Raw genomic sequence first — 13,865 nt, forward strand, 5'->3', positions numbered from 1 at the left:
AATTAAAAAATAATAAGTTTACGAGTTTTACAACCAGTAAGTAACAAGAAAAAAAGAAAATAATTGTGAGATGAGAAATTTATAAAATGCTTCAATCTCACTAATAATTAATATTTTTTACACTTACAGCTATTCCATATGTATTATAGAATATAATTAACCTCATTTAGATTAAGATTTGAATACAGAGATGGACTGAATTTTCTCATACACAATTGGATGGGCCACTTAAATTGAAGTTGATTATAAAGTTTGTCCACTAAATGGTAAATTATTATTTAATTTAGATTCATTCATAAAGTAAATTATTATTTAATTATTTTTTAAAACGGAAATGTTAAATTTGAATATGAAAATATTTTTAAATATATTTCATTAATATATTTGTTGCATTTTTTAAAAAAGTAAATAAAATTATAATTAAAGTTTGGTCACATAATGGTAATTAAGAAATTTTAAATGAATAATAGATCACATATACTGATTTATGAAATTATAAAATTATTGAGATGGTTATTTAAAAAGAAATATTTAATGATTCCGATCAATAGATTTAAATATATTAAAATTATTTTTTAAAACAGAAATGTTAAATTTTAATATAAAAATTATTTTAAATATATTTCATTAATATATTTATTGCATTTATTTTTTTAAAAAATAAATATCAATGCCAAACAAATAGTGGTAGTAATTAAAATTTGATCACAGAATGGTAATTAGGAAATTTTGAATGCATACCGGACTATATTTGATATTGTTTAAGAAATTAATAAATTATTAAAATGATTATCTGAAAAAGAAATTTTGATGATTCCGATCAATACATTTAGATAAAATAAAATTCTTAAAATTTTGATATTATATTATCAATTTAATTAAAAATTTTGAGAAAATATAATAAATCACTTATCTATCATTGATCATATGATATGGTTGTTAAATATTAATGATTCATTGAAATTATTGTCTATACAGGAAGACTTAAAATTCCGGTCAACAAGTTTGGGTAGAATAAAATTCTCAAAGATTTTATGATATATAACTGTCTTGATGGAGAAAGAGGAATAAAATTCTCAAACATGATTCCGAGAGTAATATTTTAAATTTATTCATAAGATAAATCATTATTTAATTATTTTTAAATTTTTATAAATAGAAATGTTAAATTTTAATATGAAATATTCTTAAATATATTTCAGTAATATATTTATTATATATTTTTTAAAAAAAGTAAAATATTAATGCAAAACAAATAGTAATTCTAATTAAAGTATATGGACTATCATATATACTCATTGTAAATTATCACTCATAGAAACATAAAAGTTATTTTTTTTATCAATCAGTTGTATTTCATGCCTTTATTTTATTAGTAACAGAGTTCTTCCCAAGATGTAAGATTTTGAATTTAAATATTAATTAAAGTCAATTATTAAAAAATATAATATTATAAAAAATATAAAATATAATTTAAATATTTTTTTATTAATACACCATATATTCTATTTAATCAAGGTTCATATGTATATGAGAGAGTTATTGAATAGTATTCAAAAGTTAAAAATCTAGTATAAATCCAACCAAATTAAAATTTAAAAATAGGAATCAAACCAACTAGACAATAAGCAAACTAAATAAAAAAATAAATAATCACAACTAAGCAATGACTTTGCCAAACTCCATCGCCACAGCACCGATGACTCCCATCGATATTCCATTGTTATTGACCAATAAGGAAGTGAGAACAACAAAAAGTAAAGAACGCAATCAACACCAAATTCAAAAAAAATAAAACAAACATAATAAAAAAACAAAATAACTAATATGCAGTAAATTGGAGAAAGCCTTCGAAATAAAACAAGAGCGTTGATCATCCAAGCACTATTATAAAAAGGGAGACATTCAGAGCTCATCTAAATAATGATATACGGGAGCAAAAATCACCGGACGTAACAACGTGGTCTCGAGAATCCAATGTTAATAAAATCAAACTCTCTTTGGAGTCATATAAAAATTCTAAGTAAATTAAATTTATCGAGCAAATCTCTCATTGGAGAAGATTAGAACATGCAAAATAAAAACTGTCCACAATCGGTAAGGAAAATTAGAGATAAAAGTTAAAAAAATAACTATAAATCTAACAAAACCACAAAATGTAAAAAATCACCAATCACAAAATAACTCTGCAAATTATAAGCGAAGTCGAAGACCTTACCAAACTCAATTCTGATAATTAATGATAATTTGCACGATATCAAAATAAAAAAGTAAAAAATAATAAGTAAAAAGAAGTCAATGAATCAAGTCATTTGATAATAAAGTCTAAATCATTCCAAATCCTGAATTCCAAAATGAAAGTGACTGTGGTCCATATACCACACCAAATTAGCTCCTCTTGTTTAAAGTAAAACAAATTAGCCATTAAAGTTTGATTTTTTTACTTGTTTGTACACTTTGATAAATTTTTTATTTTTATTTAATTTTTAAGAAAATCAACAGTAATTTATTGTTTATAATGCGGAGCACACTCTTGTTTTTTATATAAATTATGAAAATGATGATAAATTATTACACTTAATAAATATTTGATGAATAAATTATAAATATGAATATGATAAATTTAATGTGTGACTCTAATGGGAAGTAATTATAAAAAATTATATTTATTGTACTCTATACATAATAGATATTATGTTTCAATAGTATCCTATCATTTAAAGGTAAATTTTAAATTTTTGTATTTATAAATTGATTTCTTTTAAAAAAAATAAATGGATTTCTCAAATGTTTTTATATATGATTTTACAAAAAAATATTTGTCTTTGTTACATATATATTAAGAAAAATAATTTTTTATATTAACTTTTCAAATTATATTCATCTTAAAAATATTAAATATTAAAATTTATTTTGAATTTTTTTTAAAATAACATAAAATTAAATAGAACTATAATAGTCAATTTATATGTTATTATAATAAAAAAATAAATAATAATTTTAAACAATTAAAATAATAGATAAAAATCATAGAACGAATAGAGTATATATTATATTTATATTTAAAATATATACATATAATATGTCTAAATATAATAAATATAATTTTAATTACTATTCTAATTTTTAAGAATTTTTTTTTGAAATGCTTATGTTGTATATTATAAATACTCCATTCTTCTTATAATTTTTATCAATTTTTTTTAACAATCTTAAAATTATTTTTTTTAGACTATAGTAATATATAAATTAATTATTATAATTTTATTTAATTTTATCTTATTTTTAATAAATCTCTTAAAATATCTCTTAATATTTAATAAAATTTAATATATTTAAAATGGATATAATTAATTAAAAAAGTAATAAAAAAATTATATTTTTTTAATATGTGTGAAAAAGTAAGTTAAAAAAAAATTATAAAACAGAGTATATTTTTTTCTCATTTACAATTTATATACCTATTGAATATATATGAGTCTGTGAAATAAAATACATTTTAAATAGGAATGTTAAAATTTTCATTATTTATTGTAAAAATCTTCATCAAATTAATTAATACATTAGTTAATTTGAATTTTTTAACTTGTTTGTACACTTTGATAAATTTTTTATTTTAATTTAATTTTTAAGAAAAAAAGCAGTAATCTATTGTTTATAATGCGGAGTACACTATTTTTTTTAGATTAGAATTCAATAATAAAAAATAAATTATTATATAAAAAATATTTTTTAAAAAATATAAATTATTTTTCAGAAACTCTAATTTGATAATTTTTTACTCCTACAATTTTTGCTTATTTTTGTTTTCACACTTATTAAGAAAAAATAGTGTTTTTATAAACTTTTCAATTATACACCTCTTAAATATATTAAATTTTATTAAATATTAAAAGATATTTTCAGACAATAAAAAATATTATTATAGTGTAAAAAAAATTAATAATAATTTTATGATAATAAAAAATATGGACAAAAATTATGAGAGAGAAAATATTTATTTTATATAATTTGATATTTTTTATTTATTTGCATAAATAAGTAATGCGAATCACGCTACTTTTTTTTATTTAAAGTATAAAAATTTAAGATGAATTATTCAATTCACCTCATTTTACCTATTTCTTTATTATATTAAGACATATTTAATGAATAAATTATATATATAAATATTTTAATAGAATTATTCTTTCAAATTTAATGTGTAACTCATAGTGAAAAATAATAAAAATGTTTTATTTATTATACTCTAAGCATAACATATATTATATTTTTAAATTAAATAAAAAATTTAATTAAAATTCTATTTTATTGACAAAATAAAATTTAAAAGATAATTAAAATTATTTTTTATTATTTAAATTACGGTTAATAATAAATTTGAATAAAGTGGTCATCACATTAACTTTAATCGTAATTTTATAAAATATTCTTTAATCGAAAAAATTCTATTAAAATTAAATATCACCAAAAATAATATAAGAAGTTACTATATATAATATTTATTAGGATTGAATATATAAATAAGAAATATATATATATGTATGACAATTAAAATTATTAGATTAAATTGTAATTTTAATAAAAAGTTGATTTTTTTATTATCCTTACTTAAATACTGAATATTTTTGTAGGTTTTGAAAGATTAAAGACGTTAGATATTAGTTGGAATAGATTCAATAAAAGCATATTATCATCATTGGGAGCTCTTACATCACTCAACACTTTAATTCTTAGAGACAATTTCATGAGAGGTTCATTCCCTGTTCAAGGTATGTTTGATTAATCTTGGATATGTTTGATTAATCTTGAATAGTTCATTCCCCTTCATCATTGGGAGCTCTTACATCATTGAGAGCTACTTCTGCAGAATTGAAGAACTTGAAGAATTTAACATTCTTGGATATAAGTTATAACCGTTTCAACGGCACTCTATCCTTTAAAGGTAAAATTTAAATCCTTTATCTTTGTATTTATAAATTGATTTCTTTAAAAAAAAAGAAATTCTCAAATGCTTTTATATATGATTTTATAAAACTATGTATAAACTAGAACATTTCTCTTCATTATTGTATATTATATATATACATAAGTTCATATTTTATCAAATTTTAAAATAAATAAAATATAAATCATAATTTTATTAAAATGTTTTTGAATGAAATAAGTGTTTAGCTACAAAATAACTAAAGTTTATGCTAAAAAGAAAAGTAATTTTTTTATATTTAATTGAGAAATTATTTTTTTTTTAACATCATTCATCATCGCTATTAATTTATATGTTAAGATTTTCAATTAATATAAATATATAAAGCAAGCTAAATTAAAAATATTAAAATTAATAAATATTTATTATTTCTTATGTGAATTAAAAAATACACATAATTAAAAATTACATAAAATTTTAAGTATATTTTCAAAGTTCTTTGACTCTTTGAAGTTATTAGCTTTACATAGTTAGTTAAACCCACTCAACCATGCCCTTTATATATATAAAAATATAGAAAAATATTTATTTAAATCAAATTTTTTGGATTCAACTATAAGTGAATTTATATAAAATTTTATATGTTTATATTATAAATTTATTCTTTTTGCTATTTGTTTAAAATTAAGTACCATTTTAAAGTAATGTGTGAATTGTCTTTGCATTTATAAACTAATAATTTTTATAAATTGTTATATAATTCACAAAATCAATGCTTAAATTGAGATTTTTTAAATAAAATATATAGTAACAAAAATTAATATTAACATTTCAAATTAATACTGTTCTAAATTATAATTTCCACTTCTTATAATAATTTCAACAGTCTTCAAATTAATCTAAACTCTAAAAATATTTTTATTTTTATTTTAGGATATATATAATTTTTAAAAATTGTATTAGATGAAAATGTCCAATTTTTGTTCCAATTCGCTTAAACTTTAAATCTGTTATTATAATATAAAAATTTTAAATTAATTACAGTTTCAGATTAGAAGTAGAAATTAATTTAAATTTAGAAAGTTAACAGTAAATTACATTAATATAGTTCCTGAAGGTTTATTTAATATAAAATAGTTTGTTAATTCAATTTTTTATGAATTAAGTATATCATAGGTTTAATTATTTTAATTATTTTTATGAAAAATAAATAGGTTTCTCAAATGTTTTTATTTATGGTTTTACAAAATCATGTATAAATTAAAAAATTATCTTCATTTTAAGTAATATTATTTATTAAAATTTATTATATAAATTATGTATATCATAAATTTCATATTAACTTAAATAAAATATTAAAATAAATAAAATATAAATCACAATTTGAATAGAATAAGCGTTATACAGTCAAATCCACATGCATGTTATTAGCTTCATGGGTTTAAGAACTTTCACAAATTTAGCTAATCACTTAATTTAAACTTTTAGTTATTAGAATACCAAAAATTCCAAACTTTTTAACTTATTTTTATAATTAGGATTAAAGTAAACAATTTTTCATAAAATTTAAATATAAATATTCATAAATTTTTTAATAATATTTTTATTATTTTATTCATTTATTAACGGTATAAGGTATCATATTTATTTTAAAACTTGATTATTAAAATTTAATTCCTTTAAAATAATATATAAGTGAAATGGATAAACAAAATCTTGTTATTAACAACGTAGGGTTAATAACATAAACATTTTCTCTACTTGAATTAATTTTAGTTTATTTTACATAAAACATTACCATTTATTTTTAATTTATTACAAAAATCAATATTTATATCAATTATTTTATTTAGAACATTATCTTTTCTCTATTTGGATTAGTCGATCTAATTTCTTTGGTCATACAGAGTTTTCGACTTTCAAAAAGTTAGAAATTTTGAATTTAAAGGGTAATACTTTCGCTGGATATATTCCGGAAGATATGTGGGCTCTTTTTCTGAAACCATTATTTATACGATAACAAACTTAGGGATTCTATAACAAACTTAGTGACTCTTTGTCAAAGCAAAATAAGTTTTACCTCAAACAAAACCAAATTTTAATTTTGTGATAATCACTTGCAGAGAGAAGATGTTAATATTAGTAATCTTTTTATTTGTTATAATATAGATTTGTGTGGTTTAAAAGATCTTCAACATTTAGATCTCAGTTTTAATGAATTTGGAGGCACTCTTTCCCGATACCTTGGTAATTTGACATTTCTCACATTTCTTGATCTGTCTGAAACCAATTAACAGAATATCTTAGCCAAAACATAAATTTCATTTGAATCCGGTTGGATTCTTATAACATCGTCTTTTTGATTCCAATATAATTATTTGATTGAGCTAGGAATTCCAAAAACTGTATACTGCCAAAACAAAGCCATGCTGCCCCTTTTAACATAGGAGACATTTTTCGTTTTCGGGATTTACGAACTCAAGTCATGCAGGGCCAACACATGCCAATCCTTAATTTTAATATGGATCTATATTTCAAAAAAAAAAAAAAAAAAAAACATTCAGCCATTAATTTCACAAACACTGTAAAGATAAAAATAAAAATAATATTTTTCAACTATGCTCTCTATTCATTTTTTGTTTACGTTAAATTAAAATCACATAAAAGTTAAAATCTCTTAATTTTAAGCAATATAATATGTATTAGAAAATTATGAAATATATATTAGTATATTATGAAAATTATGACTAGTGTATATTCACTTTTTATTTTTTAATTTTTTCTCAATTTCATATGGTGTAGAATTAAGTAATCTGAAAAATTTGAAAACGCTGGATGTGAGTTATAATCAATTCAACAGCTCCCTCTTTGCAGCAGGTAACTTCACTTTCATATCCCATCTCCAATGTTATTTTTATTATTGAATACGAACAAACTAATTGACATATTTTTATTAACATAAGAACGATATTTTTTTAATTAAATCATTTTTTATAGATTACATTTGATATTAATTTCACAAATATTATAAAAATAAAATAAAAATTGTAGTTATGTCATAATGAAATTAATTAAATTGAATATTTCCTCCCTTTTATTTCCAAAAAAAATCTATGTATGTTAGTCATAAAATAATTTATCAAAAAGATTAAAATAATTCCATAAAATAAATATGTAGAGTGAAATAACTCTAACTAGAAAGCATCACCAAAAATTAAAAAATTTTCAGTAAAATTATTCTTTTTTATAATACATTGAAACATTAGGCAAATAGAATGATAGGAAAAAAAAATCTCTCGAGATTTTTAAACCATATACCCTTTTATTACTTACAAAATTAAATATTATTCTTTTACTTATATTACTTATAAAACTCGAGATTTATTAGAATAATTATGTTTAAAATAAATTAATTAAATAATTTTAATGAATTAAAAATATAATATAATTGTAATTATATACTATTTAGAGCTATTATTTTGTACATTTTTTTAAAAATAAGATAACACTAAAAATTATAGAGTTTTATGATCACATTATTAATTTTTTAAATCAAACTTTATATATATGGTTTAAAAAGTGAGCTTCGTTATTAATATGTTTGGGCACTCACAAATAGATATATAAAAAAATATATATAAAAACATTTTCAATGACGTCATACACAAAATAATACATAAAATAATAGTTAAATATATTTTGGGCACTAATTGAATTTATTAATTAAATTCTAAATTTTTCTTCAAAAAATTTTTTCATTTGATCAATATTTTCTATCTTAGGATTATGTGTACTGAAAAGTCTCGTTGAGTTGCATCTCCAAGGAAATCGACTTTCTGGCCCTCTTCCAGAATGTATTGGCAACTTGACCAACCTCCAATTTCTTGATCTGTCATTCAATCAGTTGAGTGGCAACATTCAATCTATTGTTTCTGAACTCACCTCCCTCAAGTATTTGCTTCTTTCTGGCAATGAGTTTGAAGGCTCATTCTCATTTAGCGCTTTGGCTAACCACTCAACACTTGAAGTATTTATACTCTCTCCTGGAAGTAGCAGGCTAGAAGTGGAAACAGAAAATCCAACATGGTTTCCTGCATTTCAACTCAAGGACATTCAATTATCAAATTGCAACTTAAATGTGAGAACTAGAGCAATTCCTAGCTTTCTTCGTTACCAGAATGACATACGCTTTATTGATCTTTCTCATAATAAGTTGGTTGGAACATTCCCCACCTGGATCTTACAAAATAATTCCAATTTAGGAGTTATAAATTTGAGGAACAACTCATTCACAGGAACTTTTCAACTGCCCAATTTCAAGCATGGTCTAGTTGAGTTAGATATTTCGAGAAATAATCTCACTGGTATGCTGCCTAAGGAGTTTGGCTTGGTCCTCCCAAGACTAGAATATATAAACATGTCGAGGAATAATTTCGGTGGTAATGTTCCTTCTTCAATCAGTGAGACACCAACACTATCTACTCTGGATTTATCCTATAATAATTTCTCAGGAGAATTGCCAAGAAGTCTGTTCGCAAATTGTACCATGGATTGTGCACTGATTCTATCAAACAACAATTTTCAAGGTAACGTTTTTCCTCAGGATATGGACTTGAGAAGCATAAGGGTATTGGATATGAAAAACAACAACTTCAGTGCGATGGTAGGTGCAGACTTGTTGAATAGTGGCAGCCTATCAAGCCTCAGTTTTTTTGACATATCCAATAACAAGGTATCCGGTCTAATTCCCAGACAAGTATGTAATCTGACCAATCTTGTCCTTTTAGATCTCTCAAAAAATAGGTTGTATGGGTCTATGCCTTCCTGCTTCAATTCTTCATCATTGCTCTTTCTGTTTTTACAAAAGAACAATCTAAGTGGACCCATACCCCATGAGCTTCTCAGAAGTCCTAATTTAGGGGCACTTGATCTGAAGGATAACAATTTTTCTGGAAATATTCCATCTTGGATCGGTCAGTTCTCTGAATTGCATGTGCTTTCATTGGGAGGGAATGCATTACAAGGCCGTATTCCTAATCAGTTGTGTGAATTAAGAAATGCGAATATAATGGATCTTTCAAGCAACTTACTTTTTGGTTCCGTACCTGCATGCTTTAGTAACATTTCTTTTGGCAATAATATATTATTTTGGATGATGGAAGTATTTGATATTACAGCAATTGTGGAAGTGGAATTTGCAACGAAATATAGATACAACTCCTACAAGGGTGATATTATCAACTCAATGGCAGGAATAGATCTATCGTGCAATGAGTTAAGTGGCAGCATTCCTCAAGAAATTGGAGACCTGCATGAAATTCGATCATTGAATTTGTCTCACAATCATATAACAGGATCTATACCAGTCAGTTTTTCAAATCTAAGGAGTTTAGAGAGCTTAGATCTTGGCAACAATAATTTGAGTGGTGAAATCCCCAGTGAACTAGTTGCGCTGACCTTTTTGGAAACTTTCAATGTTTCATACAACAATTTATCAGGTAGAGTTCCTAATGGAGGGCAATTTGGAACTTTCGATGAAAACAATTACAGAGGTAATCCTGGTCTCTGTGGAGAACGCATTCATAAGAGCTGCAAAAGTGATGAAGCTCCACAAACACCGCCACCATCTGCTGATGTAGAAGAGGAAGATGAAGGGGGTATTGATATGGTGTGGTTCTATTGGAGTTTCAGTGGAGCCTATGTCACAATCCTATTGGTGTTGGCAGCAATCCTCCGCATCAACAGGCATTGGCGCATGTTGTGGTTTTATTATGTTGATGTTTGTATTTATTCAATTTCCATTTGGGTTTGTCAGAACTGATTTCAAGCAATAGTCTGACAGAAAGACACATTGTAATACAATATATATATACATTTGGTTTTAATGTTGATGTTGCTCTTATTTTGCTTCTGGTAGAATTCTGGTTTCTAAGGATGTTGGTCTAGTGGAAATGGAAGAACCTTAGGGCAATATGAACACTGCTCTCTAGTGTTTAGGAAGGAAAAGAACTCTAGATTGATGCAATTTTAAAGGACTGGTTCTTGGGTTTACTTTGCTGCAAGAATGCTAGGGCCATGAGGTGCTTTCATGGATTCTGAATTACGGAGTGAGCAAATAAAAAGGTCAGAAGAATATGGAATGTAAGGGAAGATTCATTCGCTGTACCAGATATATTATTTCAAGCCGAATATCTTATCTTTTAGCTCTATTTTTTTTTATATTTAATTATTGTTCTAATTTTTGCAAATCTTTATTGTCATTTGGAAAGTGTTGTGTACTTTGTGTTTCTTGGAGTTTGCTGCTTGATTTTCTAACATGTACACTAAATGTTTCCTCTTAATTTATGCAACTTGAAAAACTTGGAATTGCTGTTTCAATGTATTTGATAGCAATCTAATTTTGTTATTTCATTTTTTTACAATTATTTTAGATGTAATAATTTTTTTAATTTCTATAAAATTAAAATTAGTCATATTTATGAAAAAATTAAATTAATATGTATAAATTATTTTAATTTTTAATTTGTGTAAAATTTAAAAAAGTCATATTTTAAAAAAAATTAAAATAATGTGTAAAATATATTTTATTTTTTAATTTTTATAAAATAAATTAGTCGCATTTCTGAAAATAATTAAAATAATATGTAAAATTATTTTATTATTTTATTTTATTTTTTAATTTCTAAAAAAATTAAAATTAAAATTTTTATTTTAAAATTAAACTTTTTCTAAAATTTAGAAGATTTAAAAGTGTATAAGTTATAAAATTAATTAAATATTTTTTACTTCATTATTATTATTTGAAATTTAATATTTAAATTTAATTATTTTATTTTCATTTAATTTTTTATGATACTTTATGATTTATATTTTTTAATTATGCTTTTATTATATTAATAAATTTATCGTTGAAACTTTGATGATCTTTAATTGTATTTCATAATTAATATATCATTAACTAATAGATTGATTTTAATGGTTGATAGAGTGCGAAAATAATAGATGATTTAAATAGTTAATCATTATTTAACCAATAAAATAATATATAGTTTGAATTGAATTTAATTATAAAATTATATATATTATAATGAATGAAAATGGTTTGGATTCAAATTTGATCCAAATCAATCATCGGACTATGATAAGCGACTAACTCCATTTATTCTTTCTGGTATTTATTCAAAATTAAAGAACTTGAAGAATTTAGAAATCTTGGATGTCAGTATTAACCGTTTCAATAACACCCTATTATTTCAAGATAAATTATAAATTTTTTTTATGTGAATTGTCTTTTTATTTTTAAATTGATTATTTTTATAAAAAGCAAATGGTCTGTCAAATGTTTTTATGTATGATTTTACAAAATCATGTATGAACCTAAAAATTTCTCATCATTTCAAGTAATTATTTTTAAGATTTAATTATATAGATTGTGTATATCATAAAAATTTCATATTTTATGTTAAATATGATATATCATTTAAATAAAATATTAAGATAAATAAAATATAACTCATAATTTTATTAAATTGTTTATGAATAAAATAAGTCTCTATCTACAAAATTGAAAATAATGGAAAGGCAATTATTAATATATAAAAGAAATTAAATAATATAATATTTATTAAAAATTTTATCTACAGTTAAAAGAGCTGGATAATTTACCAAACTTTACCACAAAAATTTTATAACTCTAAATTTGAAAAATATATCATTAAATATCTAAATTATTTAAAAATGAAATTAAAATAACACTAAAATCCTAATTAATAGATAGCGATAGACCGTCTTATAACATTTTATCAAAATATATTTTGAAAATAGGAAATATAGAATTAATTTCAATTTTAGAATTTATATGTTTTATATGATTATTATCATTAGGTTATTAATAAATTTACAGTTGAAACTTTGATAATTTTTAATTGTATTTCATAATTAATAGACCATTAACTAGTAAATTGATTTTAATGGTTAATAGAGTGTGAAAATAATAGATGATTTTTTTTAAAATGAGAATTAAAGAGTATAATTTGAAATCTTTCAAATTTATTTAATATATTTACCATCAAACTAAATTATAAGTGCAAAATAATAAATGATTTAAATGGTTAATCATTAGTTAATTAATAAAATAATATATAGTTTGAATTGAATTTAATTACAAAACTATATGTAACTATATGTCTTATAATGAATGAAGATGATTTGGATCCAAATTTGATCTAAATCAATCATCCAACGCGTTTAATAATAACCAACTAACTCTATTTATTTTTTTTTTTTTTTGCTATTCGTTCAGAATTAAGGAATTTAAAGAGTTTAAAATTCTTGAATGTTAGTATTAACAGTTTTAATAACACCAATCATTTCAAAATAAACGGTAAATTCTTTTGTGTGATTTATCTTTTTATTTTTAAATTGATTATTTTTATAAAAACTAAATGGATCTGTCCAATGTTTTTATGTATGATTTTATAAAAAAATCATGTATAAATCTAAAAGTTTCTCATCATTTCAAGTAATTATTTTTAAGATTTAATTATATAGATTGTGTATATCATAAAAATTCCATATTTTATGTTAAATATGATATATCATTTAAATAAAATATTAAGATAAATAAAATATAACTCATAATTTTATTAAATTGTTTATGAATAAAATAAGTCCCTATCTACAAAATTGAAAATAATGGAAAGACAATTATATATTAATGTATAAAAGAAATTAAATAATATAATATTTATTAAAAAAATTTATGTACAGTTAAAGAGTTGGAGAATTTACCAAACTTTACCACAAAAATTTTATACCTCTAAATTAAAAGAATATATTATTATTTATCTAAGCTATTTAAAAGTGAAATTAAAATAATATTTTTTTTGAATTGTGAATTGGAAGAGTAGAATTTAAGATCTCTCAAATTTAATGCACT

The 13,865-nt window shown here is 21.9% G+C and overlaps 1 protein-coding gene across 1 annotated transcript; it reads left to right on the plus strand.

Annotated features, from left to right (window-relative positions):
* Positions 1 to 1,666: 1,666 nt before the first annotated feature.
* On the plus strand, positions 1,667 to 10,893 carry LOC110607934 (receptor-like protein 56). Its single transcript, XM_043961406.1, has 5 exons — positions 1,667 to 1,757; positions 4,635 to 4,772; positions 4,817 to 4,945; positions 8,710 to 10,672; positions 10,845 to 10,893. Exons 1-5 carry the CDS (start codon positions 1,667 to 1,669, stop codon positions 10,891 to 10,893), a joined length of 2,370 nt encoding a protein of 789 aa, XP_043817341.1.
* The last annotated feature ends 2,972 nt before the right edge of the window (positions 10,894 to 13,865 follow it).

Source organism: Manihot esculenta, chromosome 11 (genome assembly GCF_001659605.2).
Source record: "Manihot esculenta cultivar AM560-2 chromosome 11, M.esculenta_v8, whole genome shotgun sequence".
Lineage (NCBI taxonomy): Eukaryota > Viridiplantae > Streptophyta > Magnoliopsida > Malpighiales > Euphorbiaceae > Manihot > Manihot esculenta.

What these genes read in the sequence shown, in the direction of transcription:
- LOC110607934 (XM_043961406.1), top strand. Translation starts at nt 1,667, where the DNA reads ATGACTTTGCCAAACTCCATCGCCACAGCACCGATGACTCCCATCGAT. An exon ending in CGGCACTCTATCCTTTAAAG is followed by an intron (nt 4,946 to 8,709) that starts GTAAAATTTAAA and finishes TTTCTATCTTAG; the next exon opens with GATTATGTGTACTGAAAAGT. An exon ending in GCAATCCTCCGCATCAACAG is followed by an intron (nt 10,673 to 10,844) that starts GCATTGGCGCAT and finishes TGCTTCTGGTAG; the next exon opens with AATTCTGGTTTCTAAGGATG.